Raw genomic sequence first — 21595 nt, 5'->3', positions numbered from 1 at the left:
TTTAATACCCTAATTGATATTAAGAGTATATTAGATGATCTGTGAATAATAATAAGAATAGTTATGAAATAATAGTAAATAATTTGTGAATAGTAATAAATAGTTTATAAATAGTAGTAAAGTAATATGAAAATATTTAAGAACAATTGTGTTCCTAAACAGACCCTTACTTAACATTCATATTCATCATATAGTCATAATAAACTCACGCAGAATAAAAATTTTTACATACGTGTTTCAACTCGATAGGAAAAATACTAAAGAGAAATACTTCAATTATAAATAAATTTTATAAAAGTAAATTTATAATTTAACGTAGTTTGATGTACTATGTAAGATTATAATTTCTTTATTGTAAAATAAATTTAACATATTACAATAAGCTACATTAATTATAAATATATAAAAGAGTAGTAAAGCAAATTAATTATATAATCAGAACTGTTATGGTTGTGTTTCACCACCACCACTTTACGACCACCTGCAACCAAAAAGTAAGATGCCTAGGGGGTTCGAGGGAATGTCTTCTATGCCTAAGTCAGTGACTGAAGATAATTCAATAATATCAATGAGTGCAATCTCTTTTACGTACCTGGGTCCTCTCCTTCCATAGAGTTTTTGAACTGTTCTATTGTTTAGATGATAATAGTCATATCTATTATTCAGATTTAAACTTAGATATGGAGATTCGTCTCTTAATAAATTTGGATGATAATCGTTCTTATCTTGCCACCATTTAATAATTATCTAGTCGGTATAGGATATGGCTAGATTCTCTTAATATCAGGTTGAACTTTTCGATAATGAAGTAGATTTCGAGTTTAAGTAAGGGCCTAGACTCAAGTGAGACTAACGGTCAGGATGTCCTCTCCCAAAATCTTGGAAGCATATCGATAATGAACTATAACTTATTGTTATTCATTAATATTGCTGCTTAATAAATGGGTAAATAAATTACAATTCTTCTACAGACAACCGGGCTGAGGACCTGGCGCGGAACTGGCTGACGTGGCAGCCTGCCACGTCAGCTGATAAATAAAAAAATAATAAATTAAAAAAAAACAAAAAAATAATAAATTAAAAAAAAACATGAAATGAAATGAAACATACCGTGCGGATTGGGAGGGAAAGTCAAAACGAAAACAAAGCAGAGAGATTTCGAGCGAAATCGAAGAAGGAGATACCTAGTGCGTCTGAAGGAACTCCGTTCACCCATTCCGGTCGCCGTCCCGCGGTCGCCGTCGTCACAGCCTACAAGTCTCTGGGTCGCAGCGTCGTGGGTGAGACAGAGCTCTGCGTGAACGTCGTGAGAGTTTTCTGTCGCTGCTAGCTGCGTGAACGCCATGAGAGTTTCCGTCGCTGCTAGCTGCGTGAACTCCGTGAGAGTTACCGTCGATTCTTCAAGCCGGTGAAATTTGTTCGGTAATGGCAAGTTTGATCTTCTAGAGTTTTGTTTGTGTACTATCTCAGTAGAATCCGAGTGAAATTGAAGTAAAATGTTCTTGCGATGTTTGTGAAGTGAAGTAAATTCGGGAGCTGCAAATTAGTTGTACATTTTATACCATGCTTTTTTTTTTCAATGGGTACTGAATCTAAGAAAGTTACTTCCCTGATGTGTATGATGAATTTGATGGTTGTTTGTCACAAGTGAGAGCTCGGAGAGTGTAAGACAAAGATGGACTAACGATACCACTCTGTTTCTTTAGTTTTTGTTAGGGAAAAAGAAGAAGAAATGGATTTTCAAGGGTTTTGTCTTAATTTTCACTTGATGTGTGTATGAGATTATATATTGATGCTGAAATTTACCTATAAAAAAGGTCATTGATGCTGAAATTTATTAATACCTGTGTATAGTCAATGACTATTTATGTGCCATCATGGGAAACGGGAAAGTTCCCTCAATATTGGAACAAACAATCTGGAAGTTGGATTTATTTGAATGTTTTTCTTAATGAAATGATCTTCCTTGAGGCTATAAGCTGCATGTTATCTTGAAAAAGTAGTTGAATGCAAAAGGTAACCTTGTTTAATATGAAATGGCCACACAATTGCAACCATAAAAGTTCTAAAGTTAGTGCAAGAATCAGAACAGGGAATGTGGGTAGGCATCATTGTTTGGATTGAAATATATTCCCAACTAGATTTAGATGGCCGAGCATCTTTATACAAACACTTACAAGCAGTACATGACTTTTTTTCTTTTCTTTGCGTTACAAGCAGTACATGCTATTGTTCTTGCTACTTAAAATAAATTAACGAATGAGAATGTGCCGAACTTAATTCATTGTTCATGCTATATCTAAGAATTTGTATGTACTGAACTTAATATTGTCAATATCTCAACATGGGAAACGAGAAAGAACATCCATCTACGCTAACACCATCTAGCTCAAATCCACCATCCGCGGTATGTTATTTAATTTAATATATGAAAAGTGAGTTAGAATTTGTTGAGTTAATATTTATTTCCAAAACAAAAAAACAATAACTAAAATGAAAAATGATGGCAGGACATACCATCAACTTGTCCAAACATCCCAAACTACATGGCTGGTTACTATGGACCAGTGCCTGCGTGGTCACCGGCTTTTCTGCCATATCCAGTTGGGAACCAATATCCATTCAACGTACATGTTATTTAATTTAAATAACATTGGCTTCTTTTCATGAGTTTTATTTCCATTATTTTTTTTAATGTTTTTTTTCAGAATGTTTACCCATTTCAACATTCGTCGGAACCTCCGACTGGTCTCACCAATACAAGTTCCACTACAAGCAAAGCAGTTGGTTCAGAGGATAATAGACCTGATGGTAGGCAAACTGAAGCATGTACATCCTCTAGAGTTGAAGAAAGTAATGAGGATACAAAAAGTTCACGGGAAACTGAGGATGGCAGTGCCAAGACATCTCAGAATGTGCAGATGGATGGTGATGATATGATTGAGGAGCAGAAGTCGGGGATGGAGTTTAATTCCCTTGAAGATTTAATGAGTTATTATAAACAATATGGTAAGAAATGCGGGTTTGGGGTGATGACAAAAAGGACTGAGAGAAGAGATGATGAAACTGTTAGATATGTCACCCTCGCTTGTGCCCGCGGTGGGAAGGCCCGAAATAGGACTTTGAATGTCGCCAACCCACGTCCGACAGGAAAGATAGAATGTAAGGCAAAAATTAATGCCTTAAAATCGGATGGAAAGTTTCGGTTGACCACAGTGCATAATATCCATAACCACGGTCTCAGTCCAAGAAAATCCCGATTTTTTCGATGTAATAGAAAAGTCAGTGATGCCGTAAAAAGGGTCTTAGATACAAATGATTTAGCTGGGATCCGAATGAATAAGAGTTTCGGATCTCTTGTTGTTGGCGCCGGTGGATTTGAAAATCTTCCGTTTTTGGAAAAGGATTGTCGTAACTACATCGACAAGGCTAGACATCTACGACTGGGCGCAGGTGGTGCTGGAGCACTTCAAGAGGCTGTTCCAGACATACGAACTGTGGTCCAAGAAACAGTGGTTGCAAGTTAAGAAAGTGTAAGTTTATGTTTATTTCTAAGATTGGAGTAATGATATTACATTAATATTTGAATATTATTTGTTACAGATGTAATTTGGGTTGGAGGGATCACAACTGGTGCAAAATATTGGGTTGGAGGGATCACAACCGACGCAGCCTTACGGGGATGGATCACAATCGGCACAATTAGATGGTATCATTATAAGTTAAGCGAGACTTTTTTTGTATTGCATGTAATTCATGATATGGGAATTGTTTAAGTTAATGTCATGAAGTTGTTGGATATCATGTATTTTTAATCTTTGATTTTTTTTTTTTTGGCCCTTAATTTAGCCGTGGGTACTATTTCTGTCTACTTTAAAGCTCATTAAAGCATGAAATGTATTTTACTATGCCGAATGCAATTTGACAGTGAAAATTTATATTTATATGAAGCTGGATAGATATTTCCTGTTCTACTAAGTTATTTGCCTGTTTGGACTAAATGATCTCTTTCCCGCAGGAAACAAATGATATTTTCGAGGATGCTAGCAACGAATTGACTCTCACTAATGAGGAGGTGATTTGGTTCCAAATAGGTGAAGTCTTGGCCTATGTGCGGAAGGTAGAAATGGAAGGCAGGATAGATAGGGATGAGTTGTAACTTTTGTATAATTGGGTTAGTTATGGTCTGATGATAATCATACTTGACTTAATTCTGTTTATGATAGGTGCAGATGATTATAGTTATGTAATCATTGTCATTAGATGTTGGAATTTAGAAGTGGATGTTGATCTAGTATCATTTAATGTCATCAATTGGTTTATGTTTTCTGCTTGCAACGTTGGAATGTATAGGTGGATGTTAATCAATCTACTTGGCTTATGTCATGGATTTTGTTTTCTGGATGTTGATCAACGTTGGAATTTATATGTTCATAAGGTTGTATGTAATGAGGTATCATTTAAATAATTTTGATGCAATTTTTTAGTTAGAGCAGAAGATGAAATTGTTTGTGTTTTGTGGTTAGAGCAGAAAACAGAAAATGGCTAGATGAGTGGCAGTATATGTACTCAGCCGATTGACATGGTTAAATAATTTTGATGCAATTTTCTGGTTAGAGCAGAAGATGAAATTGTTTGTGCTTTGTGGTTAGAGCAGAAAACAGAAAATGGCTAGATGAGTGGCAGTATATGTACTCAGCCGATTGACATGGTTTCTGTTTTCTGGTGCTGAACAATAACGTACACAGGTAGATGAGTGGCAGTACATGTTGATCCGATTGACATGGTTCCTGTTTTCTGGTGCTGAACAATATAGTACACAGTTGCAGCAATTTGGTCCATTTCTTTCATGATAACGTGCTGTATAAAGGGGAATAAAGGGTACAAAACCAAAGGAAACCCATAGGAAACCAAAGGGGAATAATGTTCTTCCATTTCTTTCTGTCTTTCTGTTTTCTCAGGATAAATAATACAAAAACTATGTCAATACAAGTGCTGAAAAAACAAAACTAAAACAAATATATTCCATCTAGCTCAAAATAACTTGATTACAAGGGTACAAGTTATGTTGGATCAGGTATTTAAGCAAAGTACAAACATACCAAAATTCATTGGTGAACTCTAAGTAAGCACTAACTACCAACTACATTACTCTAACATAAGCCTACAAACTTCACAACATATACCAAGTTCCAAAATCACCTACATAGTACTACATAACATGACACAATAACTACAAAGGTCCAATAAAGACCGAGTAATCTACGTGAACGACAATTTTCAACTTTTTGCTTTTGAAGCCCCAACTCTCTCTTCTCGGTCTCCTCCACTCTCTTACAAAGTTGAATCAATGTCTTCTTGATGTCATCAAGTTTCTTCTCGAGCTCTCTTTGGCTCCTTAACAATTCATTTAAACATTCTTGAAGCTGCAGTTCATATTCATGATTACCATCTGCCCATTTGAAAAATTTGCAATAAGGTAATCCCTGATGATTATTTACATATAGAAAATGTTAGATGTAAATAAAATTATTCATTATATCTAGAATCTCACAGTACAAATTATTTAGTTACCTCTGTGTTATACTTCGAACAACCTAAGAAGGGTCGTCTTGGATTTCTGCCAGTATGTGAGTATCTCAATGTAGCTGGAACCTCACAGTAGCAGAATGGTTGACCAACAGTAGGTTTAGCAAAGGATGAAGAAGTCATTGCTGATGATAATGATGGTGATGATGACATCTGGACGAAGGCCATCTCAGAATGTGCAAGTAAGCAGGAAAGACCAATTGTTTTGATAAGTAAAGGGAAAGAAAAAAGTGAGTATTCATATTACTTGTGATATCCAAACAAAAACAGGTTCTAATTAGACCAAAAAGGTTTAATTAAACTGTCTACATTAGAAAGAATGACACATTATAAAGATTCATGTAACATTACTTGTGTTTTTTGAAATACAAATGTAGACATGTTCTGATTCATATGCTAAACTAGGGAAAAACAAAAACAAGTTGTAATTCATTAAACTGACTTGATGCTAAACTAAAACAGGTCCTAAAGAGTTGACATGAAGAATTGTAACTTTACTTGTAACATTGTAAGCAAAAAAATCTAATTCAGAATGCAACAATTAAACTAAAAAACTATAACATTACTTGTAACATTGTAAAGATTGATGTAAAAGTAACATTCTAACATTTAAATTGTAAACAGTTGATGTAAAAATTAATTAAGAAACTGTAACATTACCTGTAGCAGAAGGCAGTTTTCAGAACAGAGGTATTCTGTTTGGTGGCTAGGAAAATGTAAATCTAGAGTTAATTACGTATGACATAAATTTACAAACGTCCGCACTAGTGGGTAAATTTAATATTTGACTCGAAAGAAAATTTACAAACATCCACATCAGTGTTATTCAGCCTTTCAAAAGCATATATTTGTTATGTTATCGAGAACAAAAGCCATCAGCATCACTACAAATGTAATTCAAGACTATGCTGGAATAAAACAATCCATCAAAAATTATCAAGTATAATTGATATTTAAAAGAACAAAAAACTCTACATACAAAACTATGCTCGAAAGTAAAACCAAATTCACGTGACCAAACTGTAAGATAACTAACCTGATCTACACAGTGGTTGATGTTAGGGTTAGGGTTACACTGGAGATTTTGGACAAGTTAGGGTTAGCATCGAAGGGACTGGGGTTTGAAATGGGAAATGGGTTAGGGTTAGGGTTAGGGTTACACACACGAACGAAGGTCAAATGCCGTGATTGAGGAAGAAGGAAACCACGGTTTCATGGGTCGATTTTGATGGAATGGGTGAATCGAACGAAGGTTAGGGGTAGGGTTACACGCACGAACGAAGGTAAAATCCTCAACAAAATCACGGTTTCGTGGGTCGATTTTGATGGAATGGGTTAATCGAACGAAGGTTAGGGTTAGGGTTACACGCACGAACGAAGGTGAAATCCTCAACAAAACCACGGTTTCGTGGGTCAATTTCGATGGAATGGATGAATCGAAAGAAATCTATGAGGGGAAAGGGAAAAGGAATCGAAGGGGAAAGGAAATCTATGAGGGATTAGGGTTAGGATCGAAGGGGTCGAGGGGAAAGGGGGGCAATGGAAAATCGAAGAGGGAGAGACGCAAGGAGAGAGAAAGTGGGATTCTAGAAATGAGGAAGGGAGGGAACGCGAGATAGCGAAAGAGAGGCTACAACTCTCCCAAAATGCAGCGTTTTCATTTTGCCATGCTGGCGCCGGTTCCGCGCCGGATCCCCAAGCAGGTTGTATGTAGAGTTTTTGAATAAATTAACCAATACTTTCACAGCATCGGGCCGTCGGCCACTATAAAAGTAAAAAAAACACAGAAAAAGGGGTGATAAATTAAAGATACTTTCTCTGCGTTTCAACCGGCTCGGACAGAAAGTGCCAAGAGTTAAACGACAACTGGAGCGACCACGTGCAGCTCCCTGCGAAAACTAGCGGCTGTTATTGACAATTCATAATTTATTCATGTACCAGTACAACTCTCAGGCGCATTGGATGCACGAATAACGACGCTATCATGATTTTTTTTTTTAATTTTAATATTAGATTATAAGAAAATAATAATAATAAATATAAAATTTACATAAAAAAAATAATTTTTTAATACTAAATTTTATTTTTTAAAAAAAAAATTATACGATATTTACGAACTCTACTACTATATGTAACATTATTATATTTTCTATATTAATTTGAAAGTACTGAAAGTAATATAAAAAAATTATTTGTACAAATCTTAGAGCGCACAACTCTTCGTTTGTATTCAAAACTCATCTCAACTTCTTTTATCTTATTATTATAATTTTTTTAAATTTTTACACAAAATATAATAAACAATTCAACTTTTTTAAATTCCAAAATAACTTTTCTAAATTTCAACATAAAATATAATAAGTAATTCAATTTTTATTTTACTATTCACAAACTATCTCAACTCATCTCTAAATTCAAACCACTCATTAATCTATATAACTTTTTACGTATGTTCCAATGACATGATAATCTACTGCATCCCGCTCGTAGAATAACATTAAAAAAAAAAGAAAAAAAAAGAAAAAAAAAAAGAAGCATCAAGTAGCAATATTGACATGCCTATCACATTAATTATATATAAAAAAAATTAAGGTTGCATTTGGATGTTGAGATAAGTTGAGATAAATTGAATTTTTTATAAATAGTAGTGAGTTGAGATTGTTGAATGAGTTTGGTGAGATCCACTTAAGATAAGTTTAAAATGTGTTTGGATGTTAAGATGAGTTTAGATATATTTATGAGAAGTTGTAAAAGAAATGGGTCCCACCATTATTCGGCTACTGTTTACCTGACAGTAAAAACATAAATTTTTTTCTCTTCCAACGTCAAACACAACACTTGGGAGAGAGATCAATAGGTCAATGGGTCAATGGGTCCCACAAATTAAAAAGAAATAGAGAGAGTGTCAGGCAAATAAAGAGAAAGAGGATAAAGAAATATAGAGAGTGTGTCAGTGGATCTCACAAATTAAAGAGAAAGAGAGAGAGTGTCAGTGGGTCCCATTACTTTTTGAGAGGAAAGAGAAGTGAGGAGAGATTTCGGTTACTTTTTGGAGAGAAATGAATGTGGGTCCCACGAAGTCTGAAATGAAAGTAGCTTAAAATGAAGACTTTGTATGTTTGGATGTCAGAGGTAGTTTAAAGATGAACTCATCTCATCATCCAAACGAAGCCTTACACAATTTAGAAGAGAATTCTTTTCATTTATAAAATATAAATGAATTAAGTGAAATCTTAAAGTTTTGCACAACTATAATTGTTATTTGTTGAAGTAAATGTAAATGTACAACAATAGCAATTTTGGTAGGGTATATATGTCTATTGGCTTTGGTGGGTTTTTCTTTTTTCCATTTCAAATGGGCCCATAGGTTACGGTTTTCGAAAAATAATGCCTCTAATTTATATCAAATTCCAAATTTGTCCTTCACTCTAATTTTCATTAATTATATCATGAAAAATAAGTGCACCCACTTATTATGCTAAAAGTAATTTCGTCATGATACGCGCCGATAAGGAATGGTATGTATTTTAAAAATATTTATGCAGAAATGATAAGTATAATTATTATTTTAAAATATAATTAGCATGCAATGTCATAAAATTTTAAAGATAGAATTTCAATCTTAAAAAAAAATTTAAAATTTTAAAAAGATTAAAATCCAAACTAAGTAAAAACAAAAACCTAAGACCTAAGAATAGTGAAAATAGTTAATTTAAATTGAAAAAAAAAATTAAAATAAGAAAAATAGTCAATATTAATAAATCTAAACTAAAAATAAATAAAACTACTTAAAAGTGAGAGAGCTAGCCACCTTCGTGAGAACATTGAGGAGGTCCCGGTGAGACCATTTGGTAGTTTCATTCAATAAAAGTGGCTCGGTGTGGCAAGTGCATTTTTTTAATTTCAGTTCATTTAACTTTTTATATTTTTAATATTAACTTATTCTCTGATGTTATAACCTTAAATAAATAAATTCTGTTTTAGCTTTTAAGTTTATTTTTAATTTAACTATTTTTACTAGATTTTCTAAACTTTAGGTGGGATAAAGATAAATACATCAAGTGAATTCCACAACAATAACTGCTAGAGGGAATTGCTTGGACAATATTAAATACTTAAATGTTGTGGGACCCATTTTGTGTCTCTCTCTCCCACTCTAGGCCATAAAATTCGGGTAAGAACTATAGAGAATTCATGTATTTATTTTGTATTAATAATTTAAATTTTTAGGTATTTTTTTAATCTTAGTTTATGGGAATTTTAATTTTAATTTTTAATTTTTTTTTATTTTTAAGTGATTTTTCTAATTTTAGTTGGTTTTTCTTAGGATAAAGTTTTATGAGTTTACTTCCAAATTATTTAAAAATTCCTCTTATGTCTCTTGCACACGAGGGAGACACATTTTTTTAAATGAATTGAAACAGTTTACAAATTTTCTAATTTCAAGTTTAAAAAATGGACAAAATTTTCTTCTAAATTGGTCGAAAGAAGTTTCTTCCAATTCATCTATATAAAATGATAAGTGTTCATTGAACATACCATGATAAGCAAAATTCTTTTAAAGTTTTAAGTTAAAAAATCGTCACGTGTCTTGTCATTAAAAATATTATATTTCTCATATTTAAGAGATACATGTCAATTTGAATATAACATTTATTTTTTTTAAAGGCTTTAAAATAACATTTTTTTTTTAATATTCGAAGGAACCATGAAATTAGGCCAAACTCGATGTTAAGAATTAACTTAGCAACATCGATTAATTTGCTAATAATTGAAGAAAAAAACTTGTTCAGAGAATTTATAAAAGTAGGTAATAAAGTTATGTCAAAAAAAAAAATATTCTCTTGTTAATCTTGTTCTCTTGCGAATAAGAGTGGAAGAGGTGGAGTGTTTGAACTCACGACTTACGGTTTACAGTTGTAAGGGTGTTGCTTCCTAGTCCACTGATCTAGACTTGGGGGTTTTGATCATGGATAGTTTGGAAGAAAAGTAGAGAAAATTAAGGCTAACAGAGGAAAAAGATAAAAAAATTAAATTGAAGTAGATGTTGCTAATTTGTCGGATACCATTAGGAAAGGTGAAACAAGTATGGACAAGGTCTGCATAGATCATCTGATAAGAAAGGAAGTGATATAATCAACTATGACAAAAATTTGGAGGGTGAGCAAGCCTTTCCAGTTTCAAGATATTAGTCCCAACCTCTATGTGATTACGTTTGAAACTGAAGCTGACAATTAAAGAGTATTGGAAGTGTAACACCCCGTATTTCAGTGTATTTTTACTGAAGGATTATTTTTGATTGTTCAAAAATTTATCCTCTTATTTTAAAATTGGTTGGATTTTTAGTAAGTTTATTTCTATGATTTTATTTGGTGAAAATTATTTTTTTTGTGCTTTCCAAATATTTATTTATTATTATGCATTTAAATTGCTTTTAATATTTAAATTAATTACTGTGGGATTTAATTATTTCAATTTGACTTTACCATTACGTTTAAATTATTTTATTTAACTTGTGGTTTTAAAATCGTCTCCGTTGGATCTTTTTTGTGACCCAAGTTATGAGGATTGGACCTCATTTCTTTTCCTCCATTTTTTCTTTCCTTCCTTTTTCTTTTCTTTCTTTTCTTTTTTTTTCCTCATTTCCTCTCCTTCCCGCGCGATCTCTCTCTCTCCTCTCCTCCGCCCGTTTCCATCGTCTCCTCCCAGCGCCGCCGTCGCGCCGCCGTGCGCGACACCGCCCAGCCGACCAGCTCCCCCTCCCTCCGGCGACCTCACCTCCCAAACCTCAGCCCCTACCTCGCCGCCGGTAGCCCACACGCCCCCCACGAAGCCGCGGGCCACCTTCACGCCAGCGCCGCCGTGAGCCGGCGGTGGCCCTCACCGCCCAGCCCATTAGCTTCCCCAGCCGCCGGCGACCTCACCCCACCAATCTCACCTCCATCCGTGCCGCCGTTAACCACCAGTAGCTCTTCGAAGCCGCGGCACTCCTTCCGCCGTTGCGCCGCCGTCGCACCACCATTGGCCACCATCTTCCTACCACTTCATCCCCGACCTCTTGGCAACCCATTGGACCCAACCCCACCTCCGATCCGTCACCGGTGAAGCTCCACCAACTACATTTCCGATTTGGGCATTTTGGTCTTCTACCGCCCATTCCGCCGCCACCCACGGCAAACCACCGCCACCATTGGCTTCACCGACCTCCCTAGGCCCTACCCTATCAATCTTGGGTCTTCGTTTGTCCTCGTTGAAAAGTTGGTAATTGTGACCCACGGCCACAGTGTATTTTACACTGTGGTGTTGCTCAGAAATCACCACTTGCAACTTCGAGATCCTCCGGAAATTATTATATTGCACTGTAAGTATTTTCCTTAAAGAACTTTCGTGATTTAAATATATTTTTGCACTAACGCATATTATCTGTGAATTGGATTGTTTTGCCGGACTGAGTCCGAGGAGTTTCGGGGGTCGGATGGATTGTGGACGGAGTTGTGTTTGTTGCATTGTGAATTGTGGTTGTTGGTTATGACTTGTTCACGTACATCGCATATTGCATGCATGATCATGTTTATAAAGAAAACTGGGTTTTCGCATGATTGCATACATGTTCATGTATTTATTGGATTTGGATTTTCATGTGAGTAAAAGGAAAGAGACTGTAGGGATGGTGGTAAGCAGGGATGGTGGTTGTGTCCCGCCTGTGATTCCCGCCTACAGTGCTCTGTTAAGTATTTATTGTGTGTAAAGGAACTGTAGGGATGGTGGTAAGCAGGGATGGTGGTAGAGTCCCGCCTGTGATTCCCGCCTACGGTGCACGCGTTAGGGATGGTGGTAAGCAGGGATGGTGGTTGTGTCCCGCCTGTGATTCCCGCCTACGGTGCACGCGGTAGGGATGGTGGTAAGCAGGGACGGTGGTAGAGTCCCGCCTGCGATTCCCGCCTACAGTGTCCGATAATTGGATTGTTTGTGTGAATCATTTTTCTGGGAAAAAATGGTATTTTATGGTTAACTGTATTTTGCTATATTGTTGGTTTCATTAATGTATTTTTATCCCGAGAGTTGTTTGGTTTATACTTACCTGTGGTACCATTTTATGGTATCGCAGATTTTGATGCAGATGATGATGACGAGCCTTAGCTTGGCTCCGGTGGAGGAGTGATCTGGGATTGCTCCTGTTTAGTGAGTTATGTTTTTATCAATTACTGTATTTACCTTTTGTATTATATTTGGGATGACTGTATAATTTTTAAAGATAAATTGTGTTAAATATTTGTATTTAAATTCTGGTACTTAGTTGACTATCCGCTGCGTTATTATATTTGTACACTGTTGCATGTACACACACTGGCACTTCGTTGGGATGTGTGACCGTGTTGTCACCATCCTGGCGTCTCGATCCCTGTGTATTTATATAAGGGGGATTGGGGGCGCCACAGGTGGTATCAGAGCAGTTCGGCTCTGGGTAAAACCACATGTCCCATAGGTGTAGTACCAGAAAATTTTAAAATTTTGATTTGAAATTATTTTGTTGGGAGTACATTATTTTAATTTATTTATTTTAATTGTACGTTAATTATTTGTTATTTATCTTATTTTTGTTATTTTAGTTTATTTAGTTATTTTATTATATGGCAGGCAATTTTACTTGTTTCAATTATTTTCTTGTGTACTATTTCATTTGTTTTATTCCTTTTATCTTATGATATTTTATTTTGTTGGTTTTATTTTATTTTATTTTATTTTATGTGATATGGTTGTATTTTAATTTATTTTACTATAATTATATTTTTTAGTTTGTTTTAAACTGATAGTGGGGTTAAGGGTTACGCTATGGCAGGAAAATGGTACGACCAAGAAGGCAAGCTAATGAGCCCGAGGATGAATTACCGAGGGGTGATGGAAATTATGCCATGGCGAGGGCGTTGAATAGGATGACGGAGTTTCTTCAGCAGAATTTTCGTCCACAGCAAGGAGAGCAGTTCAGGGCGATGCAGGCCGGGTGCACCTATGAGCGCTTCTTAGCGCATAGGACCCCTGCTTTTTCTGGTGAAGAGGATCCATTACGGGCTAGAAGGTGGATTCAAGATCTGGAAAGAACGTTTGAAGTCTGTGGATGCACTGAGGCCCAGAGGGTATTATATGGGAGCTATATGCTGCAAGGTGAAGCGGCGAATTGGTGGGAGACCAAGCGGTCACTTTTAGAGATGGAGTTGGGATCCTTGGCTGCTGTGTCTTGGCAGCGTTTTAAGAAAGAATTTGATGATCGATTCTTTCCTGTTTCGGTGAGACGGCAATTGGCTCGGGATTTCAATAATTTGGTTCAAGGAGACATGACTGTCGAGCAGTATGCAAGGAAATTTATGGAGCTTGGGCGGTTTGCTCCTCACCTCATTGCTACGGAAGAGATGCGGGCTGAACGTTTCCAAGAAGGGTTGCGCCCTCAAATCCGCAGGCAGGTCGCATGCTTGGAAATCCAGAACTTTCAGAGGTTGGTCAATGTGGCCTCAATTGCTGAGCGAGAGCGAGGTGCTGTGGTAGGTTCCCCTCCGGGTAAGAAGCGACTGAACGTTGATGGTGAAGGGAGCAGCTCCGGGTCGCCACAGAAGTTTGTGCAAAGGATCGGGGCCAGAGCGCAGGCAGCTTCCGGTATACGTATTGGGGGCCGAGCTCCAGTTTGTGGTAGATGTAATAGAGCCCACGAGGGCGAGTGTTGTCAGGGTTGGAACCAGTGCTTTGAGTGTGGTCAGACAGGACACTTTGCTCGTGAGTGCCCTAATTGGACCCAAGGAAATCAGGGTGGTCATCGCGGTGGTAGGACTAATCAGAGGCAACTAGTTCAGGCTCGGGTGTATGCAGTGACTCCTGGTAGTGCTGGCGACGAGATTCCAGGGACTCAGGACGCTGGAGTTACGGCAGGTATGGGTCTAATCTTACCTTTCGTAATGGATGCCATGTGTGGTTTATTCTTGGGTTTTGGAAAGTTATGCAAGTTGTATCCATGCCCGTTGGGTGTTGGAGGTTGTGTGATTTTCTTAAGAGTGTTCTGGTTGTATTTGGTATCCTGCTTTAGAGTGATGATTGGCCCTACAAATTTCGAGGACGAAATTTTATTTTAAGGGGGGGAGGATGTAACACCCCGTATTTCAGTGTATTTTTACTGAAGGATTATTTTTGATTGTTCAAAAATTTATCCTCTTATTTTAAAATTGGTTGGATTTTTAGTAAGTTTATTTCTATGATTTTATTTGGTGAAAATTATTTTTTTTGTGCTTTCCAAATATTTATTTATTATTATGCATTTAAATTGCTTTTAATATTTAAATTAATTACTGTGGGATTTAATTATTTCAATTTGACTTTACCATTACGTTTAAATTATTTTATTTAACTTGTGGTTTTAAAATCGTCTCCGTTGGATCTTTTTTGTGACCCAAGTTATGAGGATTGGACCTCATTTCTTTTCCTCCATTTTTTCTTTCCTTCCTTTTTCTTTTCTTTCTTTTCTTTTTTTTTCCTCATTTCCTCTCCTTCCCGCGCGATCTCTCTCTCTCCTCTCCTCCGCCCGTTTCCATCGTCTCCTCCCAGCGCCGCCGTCGCGCCGCCGTGCGCGACACCGCCCAGCCGACCAGCTCCCCCTCCCTCCGGCGACCTCACCTCCCAAACCTCAGCCCCTACCTCGCCGCCGGTAGCCCACACGCCCCCCACGAAGCCGCGGGCCACCTTCACGCCAGCGCCGCCGTGAGCCGGCGGTGGCCCTCACCGCCCAGCCCATTAGCTTCCCCAGCCGCCGGCGACCTCACCCCACCAATCTCACCTCCATCCGTGCCGCCGTTAACCACCAGTAGCTCTTCGAAGCCGCGGCACTCCTTCCGCCGTTGCGCCGCCGTCGCACCACCATTGGCCACCATCTTCCTACCACTTCATCCCCGACCTCTTGGCAACCCATTGGACCCAACCCCACCTCCGATCCGTCACCGGTGAAGCTCCACCAACTACATTTCCGATTTGGGCATTTTGGTCTTCTACCGCCCATTCCGCCGCCACCCACGGCAAACCACCGCCACCATTGGCTTCACCGACCTCCCTAGGCCCTACCCTATCAATCTTGGGTCTTCGTTTGTCCTCGTTGAAAAGTTGGTAATTGTGACCCACGGCCACAGTGTATTTTACACTGTGGTGTTGCTCAGAAATCACCACTTGCAACTTCGAGATCCTCCGGAAATTATTATATTGCACTGTAAGTATTTTCCTTAAAGAACTTTCGTGATTTAAATATATTTTTGCACTAACGCATATTATCTGTGAATTGGGTTGTTTTGCCGGACTGAGTCCGAGGAGTTTCGGGGGTTGGATGGATTGTGGACGGAGTTGTGTTTGTTGCATTGTGAATTGTGGTTGTTGGTTATGACTTGTTCACGTACATCGCATATTGCATGCATGATCATGTTTATAAAGAAAACTGGGTTTTCGCATGATTGCATACATGTTCATGTATTTATTGGATTTGGATTTTCATGTGAGTAAAAGGAAAGAGACTGTAGGGATGGTGGTAAGCAGGGATGGTGGTTGTGTCCCGCCTGTGATTCCCGCCTACAGTGCTCTGTTAAGTATTTATTGTGTGTAAAGGAACTGTAGGGATGGTGGTAAGCAGGGATGGTGGTAGAGTCCCGCCTGTGATTCCCGCCTACGGTGCACGCGTTAGGGATGGTGGTAAGCAGGGATGGTGGTTGTGTCCCGCCTGTGATTCCCGCCTACGGTGCACGCGGTAGGGATGGTGGTAAGCAGGGACGGTGGTAGAGTCCCGCCTGCGATTCCCGCCTACAGTGTCCGATAATTGGATTGTTTGTGTGAATCATTTTTCTGGAAAAAAATGGTATTTTATGGTTAACTGTATTTTGCTATATTGTTGGTTGCATTAATGTATTTTTATCCCGAGAGTTGTTTGGTTTATACTTACCTGTGGTACCATTTTATGGTATCGCAGATTTTGATGCAGATGATGATGACGAGCCTTAGCTTGGCTCCGGTGGAGGAGTGATCTGGGATTGCTCCTGTTTAGTGAGTTATGTTTTTATCAATTACTGTATTTACCTTTTGTATTATATTTGGGATGACTGTATAATTTTTAAAGATAAATTGTGTTAAATATTTGTATTTAAATTCTGGTACTTAGTTGACTATCCGCTGCGTTATTATATTTGTACACTGTTGCATGTACACACACTGGCACTTCGTTGGGATGTGTGACCGTGTTGTCACCATCCTGGCGTCTCGATCCCTGTGTATTTATATAAGGGGGATTGGGGGCGCCACAGGAAGGGAGACCATGACTTTTTGATAACAATCTTTTTCATTCTCAAGCAGTTTCATGGGTTGACTCCTCCTCAATGACTAAATCTTGATATTGAAGTGTTTAGGATTCAGCTTCGCAACCCTCCTCTCGTATGTATGAATCTGGAAACTGAAACACAAATAGGAGCAACAATTGGGATGGTTAAGGAGGTTGATGTCAGTGAAGATGGAACGGGGTGAGGAAAGTTTGTGTGAATGAAGGTGAAAATTGATTTGAACAAAATGATTACAAGTGGAAGAATGATTAATATCAAAAGAAACAAAGTTTGGGTTCCGTTAAAATATGAAAAATTGCCCAAGTTATGTTTTAAGTGTGAAAAAATTGTTCATGGAAGTCAGGGCTGCACCGCCATTGTTAAACAGGAAATTCTTAGTCAAGAACAAATTGACCTAGACTATTTGACCAGAAAATGGAAGGCAGTTTAGAGCAAAAAGGGACGAGAGGCATGATGATGAGGGAAGAATCTGAGGTAAGGAATATTACAAAGGAGATATCTGACATACAACCAGTTTCAAAACATGATCAGATGGGTGGAGAAAATTTCAGGAAGTCAGTTACAGTGGAAAACATGGGTGGGTTTAGAGAGGAGAATTTAAATTTGATTGAAGATAATTCTGTTGAACCACAAGTGTCTTTTCAGGAGAAAACAATTGACGAGATAAGGAAACAGATAAGATAAGATTTGAACTTGAGGAATGTGGAAGTGGTCCTCGTTCATGTTTGATGAAGGTATTGGATCAGAGCAATGGGCTTATGATTATTCAGCCCAAGATGGTGAGTAATGACATGCAGGTTGAAAGGCCCATGACTATGTACACAACAGAAGGTTGCACATATGCGCATGCTGAAAATGAAGTTCAAACTAAGAGTGGCAGCAAGAGGAAGAACCAGAGATGCTGGAAAAGGCGAGCAAGAACACAAGGTACGCAATATGTTAGTTTGAATGTGGGGAAGAAACGTAATATGATTGATGATAATGATGCTAATGAAAACCAAGGGCTTTTGAAAAAAGACAAAAAATATGAAGAAGTTAGGGGTTGCAAGGTGGAGAAGATTGTGGCAGTGACTGCTAGTCAACCCTGCCAATCGCCATGAAATACTTAAGTTGGAACCGTCGGGAGTTTGGAAAACCTCAGACAGTTCGTGATCTCTTTTTTTAGTTAGAGAAAAGAGACCACTTAGTTTTTCTCATGGAGACAAAACTAAGGAGTACAAGTTTTGAGCTTATAAAAAGAAGATTGGGGTTTGACTGTTGCTTTGTAGTTGATTCTATGGGGGAGAAATGGGGGTCTGGCTATGTTATGCAATAATGACTATGTTGTGGAAATTGTAAATTACTCCCAATACCATATACATGCCCAAGTTTCTAAGGAGGATGATAGAGTCCAATGTTTTCCACAAAATTTTATGGGCATCTTGAAACAAGTAGAAGAAGTGAAACCTGGACATTGTTGTCCCTACTCAAACCAAGTCTTGATAAGGCTTGGTATGCCATTGGAGACTTTAATGAGATTTTAACTACTATAGAAAAGCATGGAGGAAGACCAAGGCCAGAAAAATAAATGGAGGAGTTCAAACAAGTCATAGAGTGTAATAACTTGCATGACTTAGGATGGAAGGGTGACATATTCAGTTGGAGAAATAAGCATGACGATTCTAATTTTACCAAAGGAAGGTTAGATCAAGCAGTGGTCAATTCTCGGTGGACAAACTTATTCAATGTGTATCAAGTGGTAACGTTGATAGCAAGAAGATCAGACTACAGACCTATTCTACTAACAATGAACAAGGAAAAGCTTCAAAAAAAAAAAAAAGAAGAAGGATCTTCAAGTTTGAGGCTAAGTGGTTAAAGGATACAGAGGGAGAACAAGTTAAAGAAGTGTGGTCAGAAAACACTGAAGTGCAGGATCCCTATAAAAGAGTAAATGGTAAGCTGAAAAAATTTGGCAGAAATTTGACTAAATGGAGTTTGGGAAAGCAAACTAATAGTGAAAGGGAAATTAAGATGAAAATATAAATGTTAAAGAATATGCAAGAACAAAAGGGTTCCCATAATGGGGCAGCAATTAAAAACTTACAGAAAGAACTAGGATTATTACTGGATCAAGATGATCTTAAATGAAAACAAAGAGCGAAGATTAATTGGTATCAGGCCGGTGACAAAAACACAAAGTACTTCCATATATGTGCCACACAAAGAAGGAAGAAGAACATGATTAGACATATTAAAGATGTGCATGGAAGACTATGGGAGAATAAGATGGAGATAAAGGATGCTTTCAAACAGAATTTTCAAGATTTGTTTAGTTTCTCAAATCTTACTACTGAAGCAATTGAGGACTACTTGAAATTCATAAAGCCTCGAGTGACTACTGAGATGAATAGGGGTGTAACTAGTCCGGTCCGGTCTGATTTTAGACAAAATTTAGGATCGAACCGGTATGTACCGGTTTTGTATTTTTCAAAACTGATTACGCACCGATTACCCTTCTAAACTGGTACCTTCGATTTTACCGATTTTCGGTCCGGTCCGATCCAATTTTTTGATTTTTTAAAATGTAAGGTTGTCATTAAAAAATAAAAATATGTTAATAAAAAAAAACTGCTTCAAAAAATCTGTTCTAAAAATCTATTCCTATTATAAAATCTGCATTATTAAAAAAATCTGTTTTAGTAAAAAAAATCTGTTTTAGTAAAAAAATTAGTATTAGTTATAAATTTATATATTAGTATAGCTATATAATATATTAGACTATATAATAGTATTAATATTATACTATTAGTACATTTATATATTAGTATTAGTCATAAACTTATATATTAGTATAGTTATATAATATATTAGACTATATAGAATATAATTTAATATATATATTTTATGTTTAAAGCATATGATCAATTAAATTTTCATCTTCAAGATTAAACTTTTATTTTATAAATTATAATAACATTATCTTATATATAATTATATTAATAACATATAATCAAACAAATTACAAATGTTCATATTTAATATTAACATTTTATGTTATAATTTATAAATTATATTATGAAATTATTTCATATAAGATATATAATTATATATATTATATATAAAAATTTCACATATAATTATATATTATATATAAAACTTATATATAAAATATTAATTTTTATATTTTTTTCCCCAACTGGTCCGGTCCGGTCCCGAAAATTGTAGAACCGGAATCGGACCGGTTCCGGCCAGTTTGCATAATTCAAGAACCGATTCCGGATCGGACGGACCGGTTTTTCGGTTTAAATTTACATCCCTAGAGATGAATTAAAGTTTGCAGAAACTTTTCACAAGAGATGAAGTAGAAGCAGTTTTAAAGCAAATGGCGCCATTGAAGTCTCCTGATCCAGATGGGTATAATACATATTTTTTCTAATCTTATTGGAATATTATGGGAGATGAGGTATGTAATGCTAATTTAAAATTTCTGAATGGGTGTGAAATGGATCATTGTGTCAACTTTACTTATACTGCATTAATTCCAAAAGTAAAAGATTATTATCTTGTAAATCAGTTTAGACCAATTTGTTTATGTAATGTATTGTATAAGTTGGCATCAAAAGTGTTACCAAATAGGTTAAAGCATGTGCTGCATCTCATCATTTCGAGCAATCAAAGTGAATTCATACCTGAGAGGCTAATTATAGACAATGAAATTGTAGCCTTTGAAGTTTTACACTCAATGATGACCAAATAGAAGGAGCAATAATGACCGAATTGAATGTAATTTTTTGGAAGCAATAATGAAGAAGTTGGGTTTTGGGGGAAGATGAATATCATTGATTATGAGTGTGTTACAACTGTAACCTACTCTGTTATAGTTAATGGGCAGCCTAGAGGTGTGTTTAAACCAGAAAGAGGAATAAGGTAAGAAGATCCAATATCTCCTTACCTTTTTATATTGTGTGGAGAAGGATTTAGTTAACTAATGAATCATGTGAAGGAAGTTTCTGAGATGAAAGGGGTTGTTGTTTCAAGAGGTGGTTTAAAAATAAATCACCTCTTTTTGTAATGATAATGTCTTATTTTGTAGAGTGAAAATTGAATAGTGGAAAAAGAGTACAAGAGTTACTTGAAAAGTATGAAAAGGCATCAAGTCAAAGTCTAAATAGAGATAAAAACAACTTTTTTTTCCAGTTCTAATACTAGAGAAGTAGTTAAACAACAACTTGTGAGAGCTATTAGGGTATCTATAAGTAATAATTATGAAAAATACTTGGGGTTACCTTCATTGGTGGGCAGATCAAAGTATTACTCATTTAGATCCAACAAGGAGAGAATTTGGACTTCTAGCTGCAATGCGTCTGTGGTGATCAAGAAAAAAAGACAGGGTTGGGCATCATTATCAGGGATGAGTTAGGTGATATCATGGCCTGCGTTTGCATAAACTTTAGCTATAATATGAAACCTATTATAGCTGAAGGTATGGCTTTAAAGAAGGTAATGGAAATATGTGCATATTTGGACTTTGCTAGAGTAGAATTTGAAGGAGACTCTCAAGTTATTGTAAAGGCGACAAACAGAAATGAAGATTTTAACAGAGAGTATGGATCTTTGGTGTATGATACCCAATCAATGCTACAAGAATGGTCTGGATGGATGGTGATATTCAACTA

At 36.7% G+C, this 21595-nt stretch overlaps 1 protein-coding gene across 1 annotated transcript; it reads right to left on the bottom strand.

The window, feature by feature from the left end:
• Positions 1-5055: 5055 nt before the first annotated feature.
• LOC121248559 lies at positions 5056-6681 on the bottom strand. The gene is made up of 2 exons (XM_041147054.1): positions 5575-6681; positions 5056-5486 (listed from the first exon to the last, which is right to left on the bottom strand). The coding sequence occupies exons 1-2, from the start codon at positions 5755-5757 to the stop codon at positions 5199-5201; spliced, it is 471 nt and encodes a 156-aa protein (XP_041002988.1). The 5' UTR covers positions 5758-6681; the 3' UTR covers positions 5056-5198.
• Positions 6682-21595: the final 14914 nt, after the last annotated feature.

Source organism: Juglans microcarpa x Juglans regia, chromosome 2D (assembly GCF_004785595.1).
Source record: "Juglans microcarpa x Juglans regia isolate MS1-56 chromosome 2D, Jm3101_v1.0, whole genome shotgun sequence".
NCBI lineage: Eukaryota > Viridiplantae > Streptophyta > Magnoliopsida > Fagales > Juglandaceae > Juglans > Juglans microcarpa x Juglans regia.
Note: the sequence above shows the minus strand (reverse complement) of the source record. Positions and strands in the feature narration are given on the sequence as shown.